At 38.1% G+C, this 24398-nt stretch overlaps 1 protein-coding gene across 1 annotated transcript in view; it reads right to left on the bottom strand.

Annotated features, from left to right (window-relative positions):
* The window catches only part of CC2D2B (coiled-coil and C2 domain containing 2B), a 114528-nt gene that overhangs the window by 75487 nt on the left and 14643 nt on the right, over nt 1–24398 (bottom strand). Inside the window, 5 exon segments of the mRNA XM_025397706.1 lie at nt 2154–2251; nt 8217–8426; nt 18552–18680; nt 18772–18908; nt 19266–19464. Of these exon segments, the coding sequence (XP_025253491.1) occupies nt 2154–2251; nt 8217–8426; nt 18552–18680; nt 18772–18908; nt 19266–19464 (773 nt within the window).

The raw sequence follows: 24398 nt of genomic DNA, 5'->3' as shown, positions 1-24398 counted from the left end.
GTCACAGTGAGCCAAGATCGTGCCAGTGCACTCTTGCCTGGGTGACAGAGCAAGACTCTGTCTCCAAAACAAACAAACAAACAAAAACATCATTGTCAGCTGTCTCTGTGCCCAGGATCAGGCTGAGGTATAAACATAAGGTCCTCTCAGGTCTTTTCTGAGTCGATGCCTTTCCCTGTGCAGTGTGGTCACTTTCTAATTTTCCCTGTATATGCAGTTGCTTTTAAATGTCATAGTCTTTAATATCTGGATCCCAAAAGAGGAAAAAGAAATAATGAAGGGGTGCGGAAGGGGCACCAGCTTTTTAAATCCCCTGGAAGTCACTTTATCCAGAGATAGAGGGGCTTGCAACAATGGGGAAAAGTACAACAATAATGGTCCCCCTCTCATTGCACCTCTGTGATTAGAAGCAAGCAGTGATCAGAGCACATGTTCCCAATATTTGTAGGATAAGGTCCTTTTTGCTTACCTTGGGCTCCTGAAAAATGTGTGTGGGTTACTCCAGGAACATGTGCACAGCTGCCTGCCATGGGGCTGAGGGGTAGGGGTGGGGAGATAGCTGCTACTGTGCTAACAGCTGACATTGACCAAAATTAACCCCAATTTACCACCCAAGCCTTCCTCTGGATGCTGCAAGCCTTCAATACACTCCAGAGTTCCAAAATATAGGCTTTTCATATCCATGAGTTCTGCATCTACAGATTAACCAATCTCAGATTTAAAACATTTTTTAAAAAGCCAATAACAATAACAATACAAGAGTAAAAAATAATGTGAAAAAACAAATACAGTAGAACAACTATGTACATAGCATTTACATTGTAGTGGGTATTATAAGTAATCTAGAAATGATTTAAAGTATATGAGAGGATGTGCATAGGTTATATGCAAATACTATGTCGTTTTATACAAGGGACTTGAACATCCATGAATTTTGGTGTCTGTAGGAGGTTCTGGAACCAATCCCTTGCAGATACTGAGGGACAACTGTAGTTACATCAGACAGGTTCTCTGCTAGTACAACTGCTGTCTAGGTGGGGAGATGAATTCCTAGTGCTGCTGCTTCTTCTATCTTCCTAGAAATTCCTTCCATTGAATTTTTTTAATTTTCACTTTATGTTTTTCAATTCTATAAATTCTCTTTGGTTCTTCTTATATAAAAATAGCTCAAGAAGTACTCAGTAATTTACTCTATCTTGTTTGTAGATCATATTTTCAAGCTTGTCTTTTATTTTTAAATCATATTTTTAAAAGTTCTATTATTTTCTATATTTGATCATTCTATTTTCTTAAGCTTTTGCTTTGTATGAGCCTTCTATTATTTCTTCTGGCTCTTATTCATGCTGTCTTTGTGCGTGTGTGATAGAAGAGGTTGTAAACTGTAAGCTCATGTTCCTTAAAGTGTTATATCTTTGAATAATCTCTGAGCTAGGATTAAAACTGTGGTCTTTCAGGAAAAATATGTATTTGCTTTGCCAGTTGTTTGGTGCCAATGCCAATCTGGGACTATTTTAAGTTAAATTCTAAATCTGAGATAGATTTTAGGCTAAATAAGTTGTATAAATTCATGTCAGAAATCTGAATGAAGGCTGTCTTCTGATTACGAATACCTTCCAGTGAATTTTCCTGCTCTTAGAGATTCTGTGACACATGAATATGTTTTGTCTTGGAATTACTTTTCCAGTTATTTCACACTTTCATAACTTCGCTTTCCAGTCTATATGCTAATGGCTCCCAACTTGTAGACCATGCTTTTTACAGGGGTCCTTAAATCCACTACTTGTGAAATAGTGTCTTTAGACTCTGAAATAATAACATATCTGGCACATGTGTAAATGTGCACCAATTATCAAATATACACTAACACTTCAGATCAATATAATCCAAGTCAATTTCAAAGTACTCATGAACTTATAGTTCTTCAACTTTTTAAAAAAAATCAATGGATGTTAAAACTAGAATTACTTTCACATGGCACCCCTGTGAAATATTTTTACACAAACGTGGGTCTTAAAAAAGATTGAAACCATTTCTGTAATCGCCTAAAAAGTAGGGATTGTGTACTTTTCTTTATCTTCCATAGCAAGTGCAGTACTTTGTCTAAAGAAGTTACCTAATGAATGCTTGATGAACATGAATGGCTCAAAACCTACCTTATTTGCCAATAATAATCTTGTAAAGATTTTCTCGTCAGCTGGTTTATTTCTGAATTTTCATTTGACAATTCAGTAGCATCTGTCAGTGCTTTCAGCTATAACAACAAAAAAAGAGCTCTTTGGTATATTTTATCCACCTGTTACCATTACTCCAGCTCACCTATAGGTCAAGGTGCGTGCAGCAGCAGAACAAATGTATAACTTTGTGTGTATTATTGGCTTATCTTCCACAATATATTTTATATAAGCACCTTGGGGAGGAACTGAGAAGAGCCTCAATATCTATGTAGGCAATAAACATCAATTTAGTATCTAATAACATCTAGTATCTTGAACATTACTAGACAATCAATTCATCAATTGATATAAAGAAATGTCATTAGATCAAGAAGGAATATTGAGCACAGGTACCAATCTTATCTTTCACCTAAAATCCCATAGTTACAGAAAAAACATATGTCTGTCTTTATCCACATCCATTGCCATCATCACATCAATATCTATATAAATATACTGATAACTGTCTTTACAGATAAGTGCATAATGTAGGAAAACAAGAAGAATAAAATCAAGAGAACAAGATATACTACAGAAGGTATAAAACAGAGTAACATCCATAGAGCAATAGAATAGGAGGAAACTAGGCCCTAAAACACATAAAGGAGAAGTCTGTCACAGGTAGGGGTAATTTGTGGGAACTTCAAGACTAGAGTCAATTGATATAAACTTTTACTGGAAGACATACGAGAAGACCTAAACATAGGAAAACAAACTATATTCCTGGAAGAGGAAACCCAATTTTTATGAGGATCAAATTTCTTTCAAAATTAATGTAACACTACAACACAATCACAATAAAGATGGTAACAGGATTTTAAAAATAGAAGGTGACAAGCTAATTCTAAGGTTCATATGGAAGATAAAATCTATGGGGTATCCAAAAACATTCTAGAAAAGAACAACAATGAGGAGGTACTTGTGCTATGACATATAATTTAATAATTAAATATGGTAATGAAACAGTATGGAACTAGACCATACTAGTCCTCAAGCAAACCTATATGTTAATAAATATGTGCAGCTGGTATAGGATAAAGTTAGTATTTTAAATCAATAGGGAAATAAATGATGGTATTTGGATATTAGGCTGATCTTTTGGGAGAAAGAGTGGAGTTGGAGCCCAGTCTCACCTGAGACACAGATATAAACTCTAGATAGAAAAGGCTGGAGATTATATACACACATGCCCTTTGACACACACACACACATATAGTCACACATCCATATGTATACACATATACAAACACATATATAATATACACCACAAGGATATATAAAAGGAAGTCTTTATAATTTTGGTCTGTCAGACACTATTCATTGTCCTTAAAGGATCATTTTTCTTGGTTGGCAGAACACCAATTTTGCTCAATTGCTCAACCATTTTCCATGTGTTTTTGAGGTAAACTGATTAGTGCAGCTATTTGCAGCAATTTCATTCTTGCCAATGAACAGTTTAGGCATGATCATGTGAAATAATTCTAGTCAATGAGATATTAGGGGAAATCTGCTGCAGGACAAGAGAGAGATTGGAGAAGGCTCTCAATGTGAGACACTACGCTGCATATTATCTATCTGACCAGCATGCCTTGAACTGGAGCAGCCACTTGGTTAGCTTCCATGAGTGGGGCTAACCCCAAGTCGACTTGCTGAAGATGAAGAGAAGGACAGAAAAGGCTAGGGTTGTTGATAATATTGTCGAGACACCAAATTAACCAAACCTAGAGCTGCCCTAACTTGGACAATATGAGGTAATGCCTTTCCTTATTGTCTGAAGTAACTGAGATGAAGTTTTCCTTGAATTGCAACCAAAAATAGGCTAATTGATAAACTTGGGCTAGAGAAGGTCTTAGGAAGCTTAGGAAGCAAACAAAAAAAATCTAAAATTCACAAGGGAAAAGATTAACAGATTTGACCTCGTAAAAATGTAAAATGCTTGCCAAGTTCAGTGGCTCATGCGTGTAATTCCGAAAACTCAGGAAGCTGAGGTAGGAGGATTGCTTGAGGCCAAGATTTCAAGGCCAGCCTGGCAACATAGAAAGACCTCGTTTCTAAAAAAATTTTTTTAAATGACCTGGTTGTTGTGGCATGTACCTGTAGTCCCAGCTAGGGAGGCTGAGTGAGAGCATCACTTGAGCCCAGGAGTTAAGAGGCGGAAGTGAGTTATAATTGCACTCTGGGTGACAGAGTGAGACCTTTCTCAAAAAGAATTTTTTTTAATTTAAAATGTTCGCTGAAATATATAATAAAGTTTAAATCAAGTAACAGAATAGGACAAAAATATATAAAACATATTTAAAAGATATACTTCTTTTATGGACTTACATCTAGAAAAAATATATATGTATATTATTATTACTATTTTTTTATTTTTTATTTTTTTGAGACAGAGTCTCACTCTGTCACCCAGGCTGGAGTGCAGTGGCGCCATCTCGGCTCACTGCAAGCTCCACCTCCCGGGTTCAGCCATTCTCCTGTCTCAACCTCCCCAGTAGCTGGGACTACAGGCACCCGCCACCACACCAGGCTAATTTTTTATATTTTTAGTAGAGACGGGGTTTCACCATGTTAGCCAGGATGGTCTCGATCTCCTGACCTCATGATCCACCCGCTTCAGCCTCCCAAAGTGCTGGGATTACAGGTGTGAGCCACCGTGCCTGGCCTATATATTATTTTTTAACTCATGAATTAATTAAAGATGAAGCTAGAAAATAATACTGAATATTGGTGAAGTCTCTGGGAAGTGGACTCTGTCCTGCCTTGCCAGTGGAAATCCAAATTGGAAAAACATTTGGAAAAGGCATTTTATCACTTTCTAACAAAGTTTAAACTGCATATACCCTTAACTTTGACCAGGCAACTTCACTTCTATGGGTCTATCCTATAGAAGTTTTCATAGATGTGCTCAAATATATAGGTACAAGGATATTCACTGCTTCATTATTAATCATAAAGAAATTACCTAAGTGCCATTGAATGGGAGTGATTAAATATGTTAAATATATTGAAATAAACCTATATTATGGACATATATATATAATAGTGATACATATAAAGTTCCAAGATAGAGTATTAATTTCAGAAAACCAGCTGGGCATGGTGGTGCACACCTGTAGTCTCACCTACTTGGGAGGCTGAGGTGGGAGGATTGCCTGAGCCCAGGAGTTTGAGTCCAGCCTGGGCAACATAACAAGATGCTGTATCTAAAAAAAACCAAGTTGCCAAATAATACATATGGTAAGATCCAATTTATGTTAAAAACAATCATGGCATACATACATATAGAAATACAGGGAGAAGAGAACTTTAAGGATGTACTTAAAGAGCTAAAGGATGTCCAAACTATGAGGTGTGGAATGAATTAGGGCTTTCACATCTTGACACTTCTACAATTAATCTTTTCCAGTGTGAATGTATTCCTGTATTATTTGTACAATTTTTTAAAGCTAGAGGGAAAAAGAGCAGAAGTCTGCATAGCTGAGCATCCTTTCTACTCTCTCATACTATCAGCAACATCCCTCTTTGTTCTTTAAGTGGAATTCATACTCATATAAAGGAGCATATTTCAGTTTAAGAATTTTTTGGATGCCAATGACTCTTCCACTACTCTGAATTGGTTTGAAAACACTGGGAACAGGCAAAGCCGTACATTTCACACCCAGTGTCTAAATTATCCATGTTTAAGAAATTAATCTTTTGGTGGGAGGCCGACGGACACGCTCTGCACCACGTGGCCTTTTCTTCTCTTCCCCACTGCTCTTCTCCACCTTAGAAGAGAAGATTATGCACACTTCCAACCACATTTCTCTTTTTACAATTTACTGGGAGGTAGAGAAAATATTTATATTCATATAAGAGAATAAATTGAAAACAAGTAAAAATCTGCTAAGAAATTACATTTGGCTCCTAATACAATAATAATACTGAAACATATTGCAAATAATAACCCCAAAAGTTTTTATTTTATGCACAGAGCCATGCATATACATGAAAAATAAACCTAGAGTCCATATATACTTTAATAGATGGTACTCTAATAAACTACAATTGATATTGTTAGATAAGACTTTAAAGATTCTATAATATTATTGGAAAAAATTCTGTAAAGCAGAAATCTGTAGATCAAATCACTTTTTAAATGACCTGCATTTTAATCTGAGTTGTTTCCTTCATTCATTTAAAAAATGGCCATATTTTACTAAAAGTTAGAATATCCAATATTGATTTTAGGAAATATTCTGATATTGCTAATGCATGGTGTTCATCTATTAAGTTCTCCCACACAGTTGCTCCATCAAATCAAATAGATTAACTCCTGGCTGGGCATGGTGTCTCAGACCTGTAATCTCAACATTTAAGGAGTCCAAGGCAGGCAAATCACTTGAGCCCAGGAGTTCAAGAGCAGCCTGGGCAACATGGCAAAAGCCTGTCTCTATGAAAGAGAAAAAAACTTTAGCCAGGTGTGGTGGTGCACACCTGTAGTTCCAGCTACTCAGGAGTCTGAAGTGGGAGGACAGCTTGAGCCTGGGAGGTTGAGGCTGCAGTGAGCCATGATTGAGCCACTGCATTGCAGCCTGAATGAGACCTTATCTCAAAAAAAAAAAAAAAAAAAAAAAAAGGATTAAGTCCTGTGGGTTTTAAACTTGTATTTTAAAAAGCAGATATTGGCCGGGCGCGGTGGCTCAAGCCTGTAATCCCAGCACTTTGGGAGGCCGAGACGGGTGGATCACGAGGTCAGAAGATCGAGACCATCCTGGCGAACACGGTGAAACCCCGTCTCTACTAAAAAATAAAAAAAAAAAACTAGCCGGGCGAGATGGCGGGCGCCTGTAGTCCCAGTTACTTGGGAGGCTGAGGCAGGAGAATGGCGTAAACCCGGGAGGCGGAGCTTGCAGTGAGCTGAGATCTGGCCACTGCACTCCAGCCCGGGCGACAGAGCGAGACTCCGTCTCAAAAAAAAAAAAAAAAAAAAAAAAAAAAGCAGATATTGGCCGAGTGTGGTGGCTCATACCTGTAATCTCAGCAATTTGGGAGGCCAAGGCAGGCAGATCACCTGAGGTCAGAAGTTCGAGACCAGCCTGGCCAACATGGCAAAACCCCATCTCTACTAAAAACACAAAAATTAGCCACGCATGTGGTGGGCACCTGTAGTCCCAGCTACTCGGGAGGCTGAGGCAAGAGAATCGCTTGAACTCGGGAGGCAGAGGTTGCAGGGAGCCAAGATCACGCCACTGCACTCTAGCCTGGGTGACAGAACAAGACTCCATCTCAAAAATAAAAATAAAAAAGCAGATATTTATGAAGGTTCATAACAGATATTTATGAAGGTTCATAATTACTTCATGTCCAGTTTATTGAAATGGCTTTGTGGCTCCATCGGGATTGAATGTTTCATTAAATATCTTATGAGTATTTGATTTCAAATGTATTCATTAGTTGAATGAGACATACTATCAAAATACCTTTCCCAAGAGAACACTAGTCAACAACATGCTCATGTATCAGAAACCTAGCAGAGAGTTTAAATGAGGCACAAGTTTGTAAAAGTAATCAGTGGGTACTCCTCCTATTTCTCTTCAGACTTCATATAACCCTCATGATGTCATGAGATGACTACTTGGATTAATCAGCTTCGGACCAAGACTCTTCAGATTTGTTACGAGATTCAAGATTTCTAATATTTTAATTAAAATACTTTATTACAAGACTTAAAAAAGCCACATGGCTCTTTTCAGTAACAATCATTTCAAATACTCTTCTTGAGCTATAGGACCAAGAATACCATTGATTAGTAAACCATTTGTGGTAAATAAATATGCCATTGGATATATTTAAAGCTTTCTCCCCAGTCAGTCAATTCCTACAGTTTCTTTTCAGAGAAACTGAAATTGAACCATTGTTCTACTTAAATATTTAGAAAATGTTCTGATAATTTGCTCTGGACAAGGAATTTTTTCTCTTTCAATATTAAATGTTTAGCTTTATAATGAAAGCCATTCTCACCTTCTCATAAAGCAGCTGAGATACATTCTGTTGCTGCCTGTCCTGAAAACATTCATATAGTTGGAGAAGCCTAGCACATAATACTTGTTCTTGATTGAAGAGATGATGATGGCTGAATTGCAAACCCACAATGTTGAGGTCTAATTGGTATATTTCCCTTGGACCTTCCATTTTGTTCATAAATGAACTTCCCAGGTCATATTTTATTGCCTTGTAAAGAAAAATAAGTGCATGATGTTAATTTGATTCAGTTTCTTTTGAAATTATAAGAAACTTTTCTTTATAAAAGTAACATTTCAATTGAAGGAAAATCAAGAGATATAGGAAAACAAAAAACAATAATTTGATTCTTTTTCCTTAAATTGATTATGACTTAATTTCATCAAATATATTTATATTACAGCATTTTAATCATCTTGCTATTAACTATTGTCATCTATCTCACCATTGTGTGCTGGTGGAGTGGAAGTTGGACTTTCAAGTTATAAAACCAAAAATAATTTCCTATGGAAACACTATGACAAATGGTGTATAGAACCGTGGGCCAGAGTTAAAAGAGAATTACTTATTAAAACATTGTTTATAAATGGATACACTGGTGATCCTCTGGGAAATTATCTTCAGGAGACTGGGCCCTCTAAGCAATTCCTATAAGAAAAGCACCTGTTTTTGGCCGGGCACGGTGGCTCATGCCTGTAATCTCAGCACTTTGGGAGGCCGAGACGGGCGGATCATGAGGTCAGGAGATCGAGACCATCCTGGCTAACACGGTGAAACCCCGTCTCTACTAAAAATACAAGAAAATTAGCCGGGCGAGGTGGCGGGCGCCTGTAGTCCCAGCTACTCTGGAGGCTGAGGCAGGAGAATGGCGTGAACCCAGCGGGGCGGAGCTTGCAGTGAGCCGAGATTGCGCTACTGCACTCCAGCCTGGGGCACAGAGCAAGACTCCGTCTCAAAAAAAAAAAAAAAAAAAGAAAAAAGAAAAGCACCTGTTTTTGTACATGAGATTGTCTCCATTTGGATACCAGATTGTCCTTAAATTTCTGAAGTCCATAGGCCTTAGATCATATGGAATATGATTCATCTGTTTCAGTCCATCTTTTTTTTGAGACGAGTCTCACTCTGTCACCAGGCTGGAATGCAGTGTGCAGTGGTGCGATCTCGGCTCACTGCAACCTCCACCTCCCGGGTTCCAGTGATTCTCCTGCCTCAGACTCCCAAGTAGCTGGGACTACAGGCGCATGCCACCACACCCAGCTAATGTTTGTGTTTTTAGTAGAGATGGTGATTCACCATGTTGGCCAGGATGGTCTTGATCTCCTGACCTCGTGATCCACCCACCCTGGCCTCCCAAAGTGCTGGGATTACAAGTGTGAGCCACCACACCTGACCACCCTTTTTTTTTTTTTTTTTTTTTTTGTACAAGCAAGTTTATTAAGAAAGTAAAGGAATAGACTGAGTGTGGTGGCTGACACTTGTGTAATCCCAGCACTTTGGGAGGCTGAGGCAGGTGGATCACCTGAGGTCAGGAGTTCAAGACCAGCCCGGCCAACACGGCAAAACCCTGTCTCTACTAAAACTACAAAAATTAGCCGGACGTGGTGGTGGGTGCCTGTAATCCCAGCTACTCGGGAGGCTGAGGCAGGAGAATCGCTAGAACCTGGGAGGTGGAGGTTGCAGTGAGCCAAGATCGCACCATTGTACTCTAGCCTGGGCGACAGCGCGAGGCTCTGTCTCAAAAAAAAAATATATATATATATATATAAAAATATATATATATAAAATATATATATATAAAAATATATATATATTTAGTCCACTATTTTGAATTTATATACATGTTTGAATATGCATGTGCTCAATATCATTGGTTTTCAGTAATGCAATTTACAAGGGTTGGTGAGTTACTTAGCATATGCAGCTTGATTCATCAATGCCTAGGCACTCCTGATAAAAGCCATGAATGCATCAACCCAAATAGGAGCACATTGAGCCCACTCTCTGGATAAGTCTGGTGTAATATGGTGTAATATGCTCTTCAGTCTGTGCCACTGCTATTACACCTAATGTTGTCTCACCCCTAACCTGGTGTGGCAGACCCAATGCTCCTCAAGGACTGAAAGCCATCTGTACGGTGCCCAAATCTCTGCCTCCTTACTTTTTCCTGAGTTAGAAACCTTTGCTTTTTCCTTACTGGGTTTCAGGGAGGCAGACAAACAGCAATAAAGCTTGTTTATGGTTGGTAAGTCTCTTCTCTATGTAAGAGCCAACCCATAAAAGGGGAAACCTGCTCTTGATTTCACCTGAGAGATTTAGGCAATAGGTAATAAGTTGGTAAATTGGCCATTAAACAGGAAAGAAAACACCAAGGAAAAATCATTTTCAGTTTAAAACAACTAAATTGTAAATGAACTTCTGAAAATTAAAGTTCCTAAGCTAGAGAATCCTGTCTTGTTAAGCAGATCCAGCACTGGTTGAATAACTGTGTTGCTCAGTTGCTTTGGGTTTCTAATGGAGTGACACAAGCCTCTGCCCTTGGTCCTGGCCTCTTCAGCACCTGCTGACTACAGTACTAAGAAGCTACAGGAGGGTAAATGAGGTGGTGGAATATCTAGCAACAACCAAAGAAGGCAATTTAGACTGGAGAGCAAAAACTAAAGGTGGAAGTGACTGTAGGCTTCAAACATTTGAGGAGCTGTCACATAGATGAAGTACTTTATGTGTTCCCTATGGCCAAACAAGGTCAAATAAGTAGAAGTGACCTGGAGACAGACTTTAACAACAGAAAACAAAGAACAATTAGAATTGTCCGCTGGGCGCGGTGGCTCACGCCTGTAATCCTAGCACTTAGGGAGGCTGGACGGGCAGATCTTCTGAGGTCAAGAGTTCGAGACCAGCCTGGCCAACATGGCGAAACCCCATCTCTACTAAAAGTACAAAAATTAGCCAGGTGTGGTGGTGCACACCTGTAATCCCAGCTACTCAGGAGGCTGAGGCAGGAGAATCACTCGAACCTGGGAGGTGGAGGTTGCAGTGAGCTGAGACTGTGCCATTGCACTCCAGCCTGGGCAAAAAGAGTGAAACTCCGTCAAAAAAAAAAAAAAAAAAAAAAAGTCCAACATTAGAATGAATTCTTTTGAGAGGTAGCAAACTCCCTGACACATTGGTTAAAAGCAGCCCTTGACTAAGTGGGTTAAGTAGGCTTCTAGAACTAGGTAAGTGTGTTATACCAAAAGCATAAAGCTTTAGGCAGCAATGAATCAAAGGCTACATAAAAGTACAAAAACATCCAAGCTGGTTGACATACATAAAATCTACATAAATATATAAAAAGAGTGCTAGAAATGGGAGCAGAGGGAAGGTCATCGTCAAATAGTCAGATGAAACTAATCAGCAAATAGCAGGCAAATAGGGTACCTGGGATAGCAGAGGTACAACAAGCTGTTAAAGTACCTGGCAGAGGCAGCAGCAAAGACAGGACTCTGATATGCATACAACTGTTATATCTACCTTGGTTGCCCTTATATTTATTCTGGAGAGAGACCGTAGATCAGCTTTTCCTTCAAGGCTGGCTGGGCAACACGAAAAATGTGAAGAAGATAGAAGAGAAAGGCAGGTAGAGGCATTTGTCTGACACAAAATCTAGAACACAATCTGTTAAGGATGCTACTGTCTTTGTCAATTTGTTCTGCTATAACAGAGTACCTGAGACTAGGTAAATTATAAAGAACAGAAATTTATCTCTCAGTTCTGGAGGCTGGGAAGTCCAAGAGTAAGACACCGCATCTCATGTCCAGTGTGGACCTTTTAGCTGTGTCCGCTGGAAGGGAAGAATGCTGTGTCCTCACCTGGCAGATGGTGGAAGGGCAAAAGCCCCTTTATAAGGGCACCTAATCCCATTGACAATGGCGGAGGTGCCTTAGTTGGCCTAATCACCTCTTATAGGTCTTACCCCTTAATGCTATCACACTGAAAAAATCTGAATTTTAGAGGAGACACATTCAAATCCCAGGAGCTGCAAGAATGAATTTTAAAACTCAATTTAGACAGTTAGTGAGATGGCCTTTACATTTTTTCCAAATTATAGCAGTCCATGAAATATTGTAATTGTGCTTGGATGAAGCTAGAACAGATGCACTAAAAGGAAATTACTTGTTCAGCCCAGTGGTTTCCAACTTGGGATTCTAGATTATTACAAAGGTTAACCTGAATGGTGGTTAATATTTCTCCAATAATTGTAAATTATGCATTTACTTTTTATGACGCATTTGTTCATTTATTTATTCATTCAACAAATTGTTATTGTTTCAAAGCCCTCTCTCCTAAAAGCAATGATCCCAGATAATTACACCAAAATATCTCTGCTATATCCAGAGCAAAATTTAGATAAAATGCATTGTCACTATTAAGTCTAGAAATTATGCCACATAATATCAAATAATAAGACAAATAGCAGGGCTTTTCCCTCCTCTTTTATTCTTTTATGTTTTTATATTTTCATGGTAATTGATTCTTTTATAGTAAACCAACTGGGAAAATACATGAAGATATTGTAATGTTTGGTATGGTGGTGCCATTTATAAAATCTTGACAACTGTGTTCCACTATGAATTAGGATGGGGCAGAGATATTGCTAGTCTCTCATGGTATGATAAGCACCTTGTAGGAAATAACATTTTCTAAGATTACGCCAGTGAACTTCTGCCAGTCTTTATCTTCTAAATTATATTAGGACCCTAAAAGCATAGAGCACTGAGGTGACGAGTTCTATTACAAATAACACAAGCATTCATTCAATGCTAGGCCTTTGGGTAGGTGTTAGCAATAAATTATAAAACAAGCCGACAATAAAACAAAACAAAAACCCTGCCCTGCTTGCAGTCAAGCAGAGAAAATGCTAGGTAAACAGAAAATATAGAGACAGACTGAGCCTTACCAAAACTGTAATTCAGTCTTTAAATCAGTTAAGTCCCTAGTTGGATGAAGATGATCATCCTCACTCAACACGCTTAACAAAGCAAAGGATGGGACATTTCTGGTGGAAGACAACATCATCTAGGGCTTCTATAATTTTTCATATATAATAATGTAGAATACAATTTTTAAAATCACCTGTCATAATAACAGGCAAGACTAAATGAGCAAAACCAAGAGCAAAAACAGATAATAAAAAGATTCATAATGATCCAAATATTGGAGTTACCAGATATGAACTTTAAAGTAGGTATTATTACTGTATTAAAAATAGAAGCAAAAACCCATGAAAAGACTAAATACATCTCAAGAAAATTAGAATATTTACAGAAGAATTAAATGTCGAATGAACACTTTCAAGCAAAAAATGTATTGAAAATATGTAAAATTAAGAAGTCAGCAGATGGGCTGGTCTGAAAATATGGTGGCAGTACAGTTTTAGATCTTCCCAAATTCCTATATTAAAAGAGGCAGAGCAACTAGACAGCAAAACCAAAAATCCACAGACAAGATTTATAACAGAAGTAGTTCTCAAGAAATGCCTCATGAAACCCAAAACACAAGTCAGTGAAGACAAATCATCAGTACTCAGAAGGTCTGAATAGCATTGGCGATTGTGTGGGAGACAGCAGAGAGAAGCAATGGAACATCTGATAGACCTGACAAGAGTCCGAAAGACCTGACAAGAGTCCGAAAGAGCCAACAGAAATGCACCAGAAAGTACAGGAGGCCAACTTAAAAACAGCGGCTAAAACTGGAACAGGTTTTGTCCACTCCAATTGTGGATGGTTGGGTTAAGCACTGAAGGAGCTGCAGGAGTCTAGCTCCCAGGAATTTTCAGAATGAGGCTTCACACTGAATAGAAACTACTGGGAGTGAAATTGAAACTAAGAAGTAGGGGACCACAGGAATTAAGGAAAGAGGAGGTTCAGAAAAAATCTGGGGAAGGGAATAGAGCCAAGACATTACAGAAATCCAGCCACAATATATTTTAACACGACACAAAAACAACAGGTCTGTGAAAATAGAAAAGTTATTTGAACTGAGACTTTTTATAAAAGTTTAGGAAAAATAATTTTATATAAAAATAAGCGGAAGAAAGCGATCAACATTAAATCCATCAAAGTTTCTATAAGAAAAAAGAATAAAGAGCAAAATAACAGCCTACAGGCAATCAAAGCACACCAGAAGGGTATCCAAAACCAGATATAAATAGAAATGTGGTTTTCACAGTGAGCTGAATTTATATGGAAGTTATATGACATTTAAAACATAAATCAGAATTAAACTCAGAAATTAGGTGAAAGAAAATGGCAAAAAAATTTCTAAATTTAAAATTTAGAAATTAAGCCTATACTAGAAAGAACACAAGGGCAAATAAACACCACCAAATCTTTTTCTTAAGGTGAAGAAGGGGACATTTTAAATATATGAAAGAAGTAAAGAAAGGGAAATAAATCATTGGGTGGATTTAACTATAGATAAAATATGGCAGAAAACTATGTAAGTGAATGGTAAGACACGTCAATAGAATATATGCAAACTAAAATTCAGAGAGAAAAAATAATTTTTTAAAAAGTAAAAGTAGAAGACAAATTACAGAAAATATAAAATCTGAATGGTCCTATTTTTTGTGGTAAAAATTACCAAGCATGAGATCTCCCCTCAACAAATGTTTAAGTTTACAGTACTATTAACTATAAGCACAATGTTGTGCCATAGATCCCTAGGGCTTTTTCATCTTGCATGACTGAAACTCTATACCCTTTGAACAGCAACTCCCTATTTCTCTCTCCCCCAATCCCCCGGCAACTACCATTCTACCTTCTGCTTGTATGAAGCTGAACTACTTTGGATACCTCATATAAGCAGAATCATGCAGAATTTGTTCTTCTGTGATTATTTCATTTAGTATAACATCTTCAAGCTTCATCCATGTTTTAGCATATGACAAGATTTATTATTTATGGCTACATACACCACGTTTTCTTTATTGAACTGTCAATGAACAGCTAGGTTGTTTCCACCTCTTGGCTATTGTGAATAACGCTGCAATGAACATAGGAATGCAAATATCACTTCAAAATCTTAAATTCAATTTTTCTAGATAAATACCCAGAAGTGAGATGGTTGGATCATATTACAGTTCTATTTTAAATCTGCAGAGGAATTCCATACTATTTTCCATAGTGGTTGCACCATTTTACATTCCCACAAATAGTGTACAAGGGTTCTAATTTCTCCACATTGTTGCCAACACTTGTTATTTTCAGGGGATTTTTAAAAAATAATGACCATCCTAACAGGTGAGAGGGTATCTTCTTGTGGTTTTGATTTGCATTTCTCTGACAATTAGTGATGTTAGGCATGTTTTATATGTCTGTTGGCCATTTGTATGCATTTTTGGTTTTTTTGGAGAAATGTCTATTCAAGTCTTTTACCAATTTTTTAATTGGGTTGTTTTCCTGTTACTGAGTTCAATAAGTTCCTTATGTATTTTGGATTTCAACCTCTTATCAGATGTATGGTCTGCAAATATTTTCTCCCATTCCATAGGTTGCCTTCTGTCTCTGGTGATTGTTTCGTTTATTGCAACAGATGCATTTTAGTTTGTTGTAGTCTCACTTCTCTATTTTTGTTTTGTTGCCTGTGCTTTTAGTGTCATATCCAGGAAACCACTGCCAAGAACGATGTTATAAAGGCTTTCCTTCATGTTTTCATCTAGGAGTTTTATAGTTTCGGGTCTTGTTTTTAAGTCTTTACTCAATCTTGAGTTGATGTTTGTGTATGATGTAAGATAAGGGTCTGATTTCATTCTTTTGCATGTGGTTATCCAGTCTTCCCAGCACCATTTGTTGAAGAGACTATCCTTTCTCCATTGTGTAGTCATGGCATCCTCTTGAAGATCATTTGCCTGCATATACGTGAGTTAATTTCTGGGCTCTTCATTCTGTTCCATTGGTCCATATGTCTGTCTTTATGCCAGTACCATCCTGTTTTGATTAATGTAGCTTTGTAATACATTTTGAAGTCAGGAATATAAAGCTTCTACTTTGAAGGTCCTTTGAGATTCCTTATTAATTATTGGATTTTTTTCCATTTCTGTAAAAAAATGTCATTGAGAGTTTGAAATGGATTGCTCTAAGTCTGCAGATCACTTTGGGTAATATGGATATTTTTAACAATATTAAGTCTTCTAACCCATGAACATGGGATGTCTTTCCATTGACTAGTCCTTTATTTTTAAAGACACAGATGGTCAGCTGACTAATGTCAAAGATGACAATGAATTATAATGAGAAAAGATTTATTGATTTTTTTCCATAAGTGGTATTAAATCAATTGGATATCCATGTGGATAAAATGAAATGTGACCCCCTACCTAATGCTATACACAGAAAGTACTTTCCAGATGGGTGGTAACCCTAAATGAGAAAGGTCCAACAATAAACTCTGTCGAATAAAAACAGAAGAATACTTTTGGCACCTGGAGTAAGCACAGTTTCTTTTTTTTTTTTTTTTTTTTTTTTTTGAGACGGAGTCTCGCTCTGTCGCCCAGGCTGGAGTGCAGTGGCCAGATCTCAGCTCACTGCAAGCTCCGCCTCCCGGGTTCCCGCCATTCTCCTGCCTCAGCCTCCCAAGTAGCTGGGACCACAGGCGCCGCCACCTCGCCCGGCTAATTTTTTGTGTTTTTAGTAGAGACGGGGTTTCGCCGTGTTAGCCAGGATGGTCTCGATCTCCTGACCTTGTGATCCGCCCGTCTCGGCCTCCCAAAGTGCTGGGATTACAGGCTTGAGCCACCGCGCCCGGCCTAGCACAGTTTCTTAAACAACATATAAAAGGTGCTAACCCTAAAGAAAAAGAAAATGGTAAATTACACTACATTAAAATTAAGAATATCCCATCAAAAAGCACAGGTAAGAGAGTGATATGGTTTGGATCTGTGTCTCCACCCAAATCTCATGTTGAGCTGTAATCCCCAATGTTGGTGGTGGGGCTTGGTGCAAAGTGATTGGATCATGGGGGTGGGTCCTTCATGAATGGTTTAACACCATCCCCTTGGGGTTGTTCTAGTGGTAGCATTCTCATGAGATCTAGTCATTTAAAAGTGTGTGGCACTTCCCCTCTTCTCTCCCTTCTTCCTATTCTGGCCTTGTGAAGTGCCAGCTCCCTCTTTGTCCTCCACCATGATTGCAAGTTTCCTGAGGCCTCCCAGAAGTTTATTGGGGCCTCCCCAGAAGCCAAGCAGATGCCAGCATCACGCTTACTGTACAACCTGTAGAATCATGAGCCAATTACACCTCTTTTATTTATAAATTACCCAGTCTCAGGTATTTCTTTACAGCAGTGTGAGAATGGACTAAAATAGACAGTCAGAAGATTAGCCATAGAGTAGATTATATGAGGGCTCATATCCAGAAATCAACACATCAATAAGAAAAAGCAGACAATCCAATAAGAAAAAAATGGTTAAAAGTCTTAACCAAGCTTTCATAAAAGAGGCTGTCCTAATAGCCAACGGACATGAAAAGGTGTTCAGTTTCATTAGTCATTAGGGAAATGCAGATTAAAACTTCAGTGAAATACATCTTATGTACACCAGAATGGCTGTGATTTAAAAGACAGATATACCAAATGTTGACAGGAATACAAAGCAGCTGAAACTCTCACACACTTCTTAGTTTGTGTATAGTTTGGTACAACCACTTCAGAAAACCATTTGGCACTATATAGTAAAACTAAACATATACAAAACTATAACCCAGCATTTCTACTCTGAGATATTTACCCAACAGAAAATGCATATGCATACAGTTATCAGAAGAGGTACAAATTTTCATGGTAGTGTTATTAGTAATAGCCAAAAACTGGATGTAACTTATATCCATCAATAAAAGAATGGTTAATAAATAAATAAATGTATTTTTCATACTATGGAGTTCTATACAGCAACAGAAATGAACAAGCTATTGCTGTACACAACAATATAGAGTACCTATTCTATTGTTTCATTTATATAAAACAGGTAAAACTAACAGACAAGAGTAATGTATAGTGGTAGAAGTTACAATAGTGGTTACCTTGAGTATCATTCATTTATTCATTATTTTTGTAAAATTAGCATCATACATAATTTTGCATTCTGCTTTTTTCACTTCAGATTTTATTTTGGATATTTCCCCATATCATTGAATATTCCTTGAAACTATAATTTTAAGGGCTATTTAACATTTCATCATGATTTAGATATTATATTAGTAGACTTAGTATCTTTAAAGGATAAATCATCACCACAAAACCACCAGATATAATTGATTTTACAAGAATTTTAACCATAATTACAAATAAATTGTTGGTTACCTTTCTGTATATGGTCTTAAGTAACGGATTTAAAGGTTCCTTCCTTATGTTTAGTCTGAAATTCCATGACTGTTTAATAGGTGTAGGTAATGACATTATTTCTCCAGTCTCTCCAAACCAACATTTTCCCTATCAAAAATATTTAAGTATAGTAATTAAATATTTTGCTAAATAAGTCACATACTAGTCAGTGTTTTAACTTGTTAGCTGGTGCACTTGCCTCTTCTAGTTTAAGCAGGCGATTTTCCATTTTGTTGCAGGTCTTTTTATATATTTCTGGCTTTCTCTGAATATAGAATCCTTCATCTTCTAAAATACGTGGCATCATATCTTTTGGCAGTTTGCGCTGGTTGACCACTTAGTAACAATAAAACTTAGATATTACTTTAAAGTCCAAAATATTCAATGGATATTGACCAAATAAGTAGTACAAACGACTATAATTACACCCTACTACTAAAGTCTAGCAGAAAGCCTCTCTCTCACTTTCTCTTTCTCTCTCTACATATATATATATATGTGTGTATATTTTTTCAATGAAGAATGAGTTCTCTTAATCAGTTCCCTTAATTCAGGGAAGTCATGAAAAACAAATATAGAAAAGTTACTATAATTTTAGATCAGTACTTTTTATTTATCCAGCTTACAGAAAAGCTATTATTCCATAACATAATTCATTAATGACTTGAATATTTTACTGGAAAAGAATGTTACCTGGAGAACTACTTGGTACAAAAATATTTGCCTTCTGTTTTTTTATTTGTTCTTGATCATCTTCATAGTCAGCAGCTTTTACTTTGAGTAAATCTGTCAAAATGAATTCTTCCATAAACTCTTCATCTTCACTCTCAGCAACATTTTGTAAATTAACACCAAGTGAAAAGCATTTGGGATAACTATCTTTTACTGGTCTCTGTTGAATACCAAAAAGGAAAATAAGTTTACATGCTTGTCTCCAGTGATTAATATGCATATAAATGAAATGTACTGGAAACTTACTGTGAATTGTGTGTCTGATCCTGCCACCCACAGACCAAGTTTTAGCTGAACTTGTGTTACAATGAAATTTCACTGAACTTAGAACTCATTTAAGGTATAGTATTATAAAATATGATTTTTCTATAGCCCATCTTTGTAATTCTTCACTGAAAGACTACTGAAATAGCCCTTCCTCCCCTATGGAAAATGTTCTGAGATACTGAACTGTAATATTTCAACTACTGAGAATACAGTGTAGGGCAGGGTCCAAATATATCAGACCATGTGACCCTAAATCCCTTTTTTCCTCATCATTCAGAAAACAGTACCACCTAAAGTGCTGTCGAGTAGGCATGCTTTTTTCTACAAGGTATTCATGAAAAAAAACGAAAGAAGAAAGAAAAGATTCAGCATAGAAGTGTAGCAGAGTGATTATAGTGAAATTCTGATATATGATATATATAAAGGTTATAAACAATTTGAACATAGATGTGGAAACAGATACATTACTAAATATTAAAATGAATATATCATACTCATAAATTTAATATGAGTCTATTCATGAAAGCAAAATCATTCTTTTGGATGATTTTATCTAATTTGAAATATATACATACTGAACAACAGAGACAGTGTGTGAGTCAGACAAAAATCCCTCGATTCTCAAAAGCAAACATTTAGGGTAAATAATAAAATTTAACAAGTTAATCACAGAATTCCTTTGAATAGAGAATCCTACATGGCCTTGATCAATACTGACAAAGTTAAATAAGTAATGTCATTAAACGTCAACTAGGTTCATATAAAATCATATAATCATACCCTCCCTCCTATATCCCTGCCATGAAATCAGGATATTTTATATCCAGAAATCTTTGTGATATCCTTTTCAGAATTCAAATAAAGTATGCCAATATCTAGGAGCAAGGTTTGGGGGATCTCCACATGGGGGTTCTCTTTGAAGATTTCAGTCACAGACTACAAAGGCCTCTTTGCTCCAACTGGAGCTCTCATAACCAAGCTTCCTTTAAAACACCCCTTGTGTGGGCCAGGGCTTTCCACCTGCCTTCAGAGCTAAGGTCTGCCCTGATGGTAGACTATGTCGGGCTGTCATCTGGGACTCTAGCCTAGTTATGACTCTGCGGGTCTGTTTTTTATGAGCCCTACCCAATCTATCTATATTTTTAGCTTGAGACAAGCTGTGATCTCGACCAATACAAGTCCTACCTGCTCAACTATTTCTCACTTAGTCTGAGTCCATCTGCTATCCCAGATCACTTTCTTGGTCTTCACTCTGCAGCTGACAGCAGAGCAATGTGTGTGCTGTTGGCTATTATGTGATAGGGAGAATGGGGTCAGAAGATACACGTCTAGATGGATACAAGTGAGTTTTGTGCTGTACAAAAGGGGTAGTGTCCCTGCTCCTTCTCACAGGAACATGCCTTGTTAACTGTGGTGTGACAAGCAGAACCTTCTGAAAGTAACCCCAGGCTTCACTCTGGGTTGCCCAGATGAGATATGTGGAACCAGGGTTCCCCTTTCTCCCAGCAGGAAGGGACCACACTCAAACTCAGCCTCTTACAAAAAGAATAGCATTCTCCTTTCTGTGATGGGGACAGTAGTCACTAGCTGCAGGGCAGACGGCTTTTCCAAACAACTCTAAACAGCTCACATCTAAACCTTGACTTCCTCATGCCCAAGAAGCCCATTTGCCCCACTCTTTAATCCTACTGACCTAATATGCTTGCCCTACAAGAAGGAAAAGTGGCCACAGCCACAGCACCTAGCCCTGGCATACTCTGCTGGGTTGGAGGATCAGAGACAGGGCTTGCTTTTGTTTTTCCAGAAAAGGCTATCCCTTACCCCAAACTGTGGGAGGCAGGGAAGTCAGATGACTGATTAAGAGCACAGGAATGTTTGATACCCATTTAATCAATATTCATTCAAATATTCATTGTGTGCCTAATATATTCCAGGAAGAAAATAAACAAATAGACAAAGAACTATATATTAAGTGGTGATAAGTGTTATGAAGAAAAATAAAGCAAGGTAAGAGGATAGAGAATGCTAGACTGGGTAGGTTGGGAGTACTATTTTAGATAGGGTTGTCAGGCATAGCATCTTTAATAATACGTCATTTGAACAGAAATCCAAAGTTAGTGGGGGACACAGCTTAAGGAAAAGGAAAGAGCTTTCTAGGCAGACATCTCAGTACAAAGGCCCTGAGGCAGGAGCTTGCGGTAAATGAGAAACAGGAAGGAAGGCAATGTGGCTGGTGTCAGACGACAGAGGGGAGAGTAGTGAAAAATAAAAGTCAGAGAGGTACTAAGGGGACCAGGTCATGTAGATTTTGAAGGCCCCTGTAAGGACTTTTACTGTGAGTGAGGTAGGAAACCATTAGAAGTTTTAAGCAAAAAAAAAAAAGATATGTCTTAGATTTTAACAGGGTCACTCTGATGACTATATGGTATGGAAAATGGACTACAGGGACAATAGTGAATACAGATGGAGACAGTGGCAATGATTCTGATGAGAGGCTATGGTGAAGTACCAGAGAGGCTGGTGAAAAGTGGATCCGAATCGGAAATACTTTGAAGGCAGAACCAACAGGGTTTGTGAGAAATTGGATTTGAAGCATGTGGGTAAAAGGAAATCTGAGGATGAGACCAAGGTTCAACTGAGCAACTGGAAAAATGGAATTGCCATTGACTACTGTGATTCTGCTTATATAAAACTGTGTGGCCAGGTGTGGTGGCTCACGCCTGTAATCCCAACACTTTGGGAGGCCGAGGTGGGTGGATCACCTGAGATCAGGAGTTTGAGACCAGCCTGGCCAACACAGCGAAACCCCATCTCTACTAAAAATGCAAAAATTAGCCAGGTGTGGTGGCACACTCCTGTAATCCCAGCTACTCAGGAGGCTGAGGCAGGAGAATCGCTTGAAGCTAGGAGACAGAGGTTGCAGTGAGCTGAGATCGCGCCACTGCACTCCAGCCTGGGTGACAGACTAAGACTGTCTCAAAACAAAACAAACAAAAGAAACCTCTGGTGGCTGGCGAGATGGCGGAATAGGAAGAGCTCTGGTCTGCAGCTCTTAGTAAGACCAACGCAGAAGGCCAGTGATTTCTGCATTTCCAACTGAGGTACCCGGCTCATCTCACTGGGACTTGTTAGACAGTGGGTGCAGCCCACAGAGGGTGAGCAGAAGCAGGGTAGGGCATTGCCTCACCCAGGAAGCATAAGGGGTCAGAGAACTCCCTCCCCTAGCCAACGGAAGCCATAAGGGACTGTGCAATGAGGAATGGGCCCAGATACTACACTTTTCCCATGGTCTTCTCAACCTGCAGACCAGGAGATTCCCATAGGGGACTACGCCACCAGGGCCCTGGTTTTTTTTTTTTTTTTTTTTTTTTTTTTTAAGTTCTAGGGTACATGTGCACAATGTGCAGGTTTGTTACATATGTATACATGTGCCATGTTGGTGTGCTGCACCCATTAACTCGTCATTTACATTAGGTATATCTCCTAATGCTATCCCTCCCCACTCCCCCAACCCTATGACATACCCCAGTGTGTGATGTTCTGCTTCCTGTGTCCAAGTGTTCTCATTGTTCAATTCCCACCTTTGAGTGAGAACATACGGTGTTTGGTTTTCTGTTCTTGCCATAGTTTCCTGAGAATGATGGTTTCCAGCTGAATCCATGTCCCTACAAAGTACATGAACTCATCCTTTTTTATGGCTGCATAGTATTCCATGGTATATATGTGCCACATTTTCTTAATCTAGTCTATCATTGATGGACATTTGGGTTGATTCCAAGTCTTTGCTATTGTGAATAGTGCTGCAATAAACATACGTGTGCATGTGTCTTTATAGCAGCCTGATTTATAATCCTTTGGGTATATACCCAGGAATTGGATGGCTGGGTCAAATGGTATTTCTAGTTCTAGATCTTTGAGGAATTGCCACACTGTCTTCCACGATGGTTGAAGTAGTTTACAGTCCTACCAACAGTGTAAAAGTGCTCCTATTTCTCCACATCCTCTCCAGCACCTGTTATTTCCTGAATTTTTAATGATCACCATTCTAACTGGTGTGAGATGGTATCTCATTGTAGTTTTGATTTGCATTTCTCTGATGGCCAGTGATGATGAGCATTTTTTCATGTGTCTCTTGGCTGCATAAATATCTTCTTTTGAGAAGTGTCTGTTTATATCCTTTGCCCACTTTTTGATGGGGTTGTTTATTTTTTTCTTGTAAATTTGATTGAGTTCTTTGTAGATTCTGGATATTAGCCCTTTGTTAGATGAGTAGATTGCACAGATTGCAAAAATTTTCTCCCATTCTGTAGGCTGCCTGTTCACTCTGATGGTAGTTTCTTTTCCTGTGCAGAAGCTCTTCAGTTTAATTAGATCCCATTTGTCAATTTTGGCTTTTGTTGCCATTGCTTTTGGTGTTTTAGACATGAAGTCCTTGCCCATGCCTATGTCATGAATGGTATTGCCTAGGTTTTCTTCTAGGGTTTTCATGGTTTTAGGTCTAACATTTAAGTTTTCAATCCATCTCAAATTAATTTTTGTATAAGGTGTAAGGAAGGGATCCATTTTCAGTTTTCTCCATATGGCTAGCCAGTTTTCCCAGCACCATATATTAAATAGGGAATCCTTTCCCCATTGCTTATTTTTGTCAGGTTTGTCAAAGATCAGATAGTTGTAGATGTGTGGTATTATTTCTGAGGGCTCTACTCTGTTCCATTGGTCTATATCTCTGTTTTGGTACCAGAACCATGCTGTTTTGGTTACTGTAGCCTTGTAGTATAGTTTGAAGTCAGGTAGTATGATGCCTCCAGCTTTGTTCTTTTGGCTTAG

This window comes from Theropithecus gelada, chromosome 9 (genome assembly GCF_003255815.1).
Source record: "Theropithecus gelada isolate Dixy chromosome 9, Tgel_1.0, whole genome shotgun sequence".
NCBI classification, from domain to species: domain Eukaryota; kingdom Metazoa; phylum Chordata; class Mammalia; order Primates; family Cercopithecidae; genus Theropithecus; species Theropithecus gelada.
This window is presented reverse-complemented; position numbering and strand designations above follow the sequence as displayed.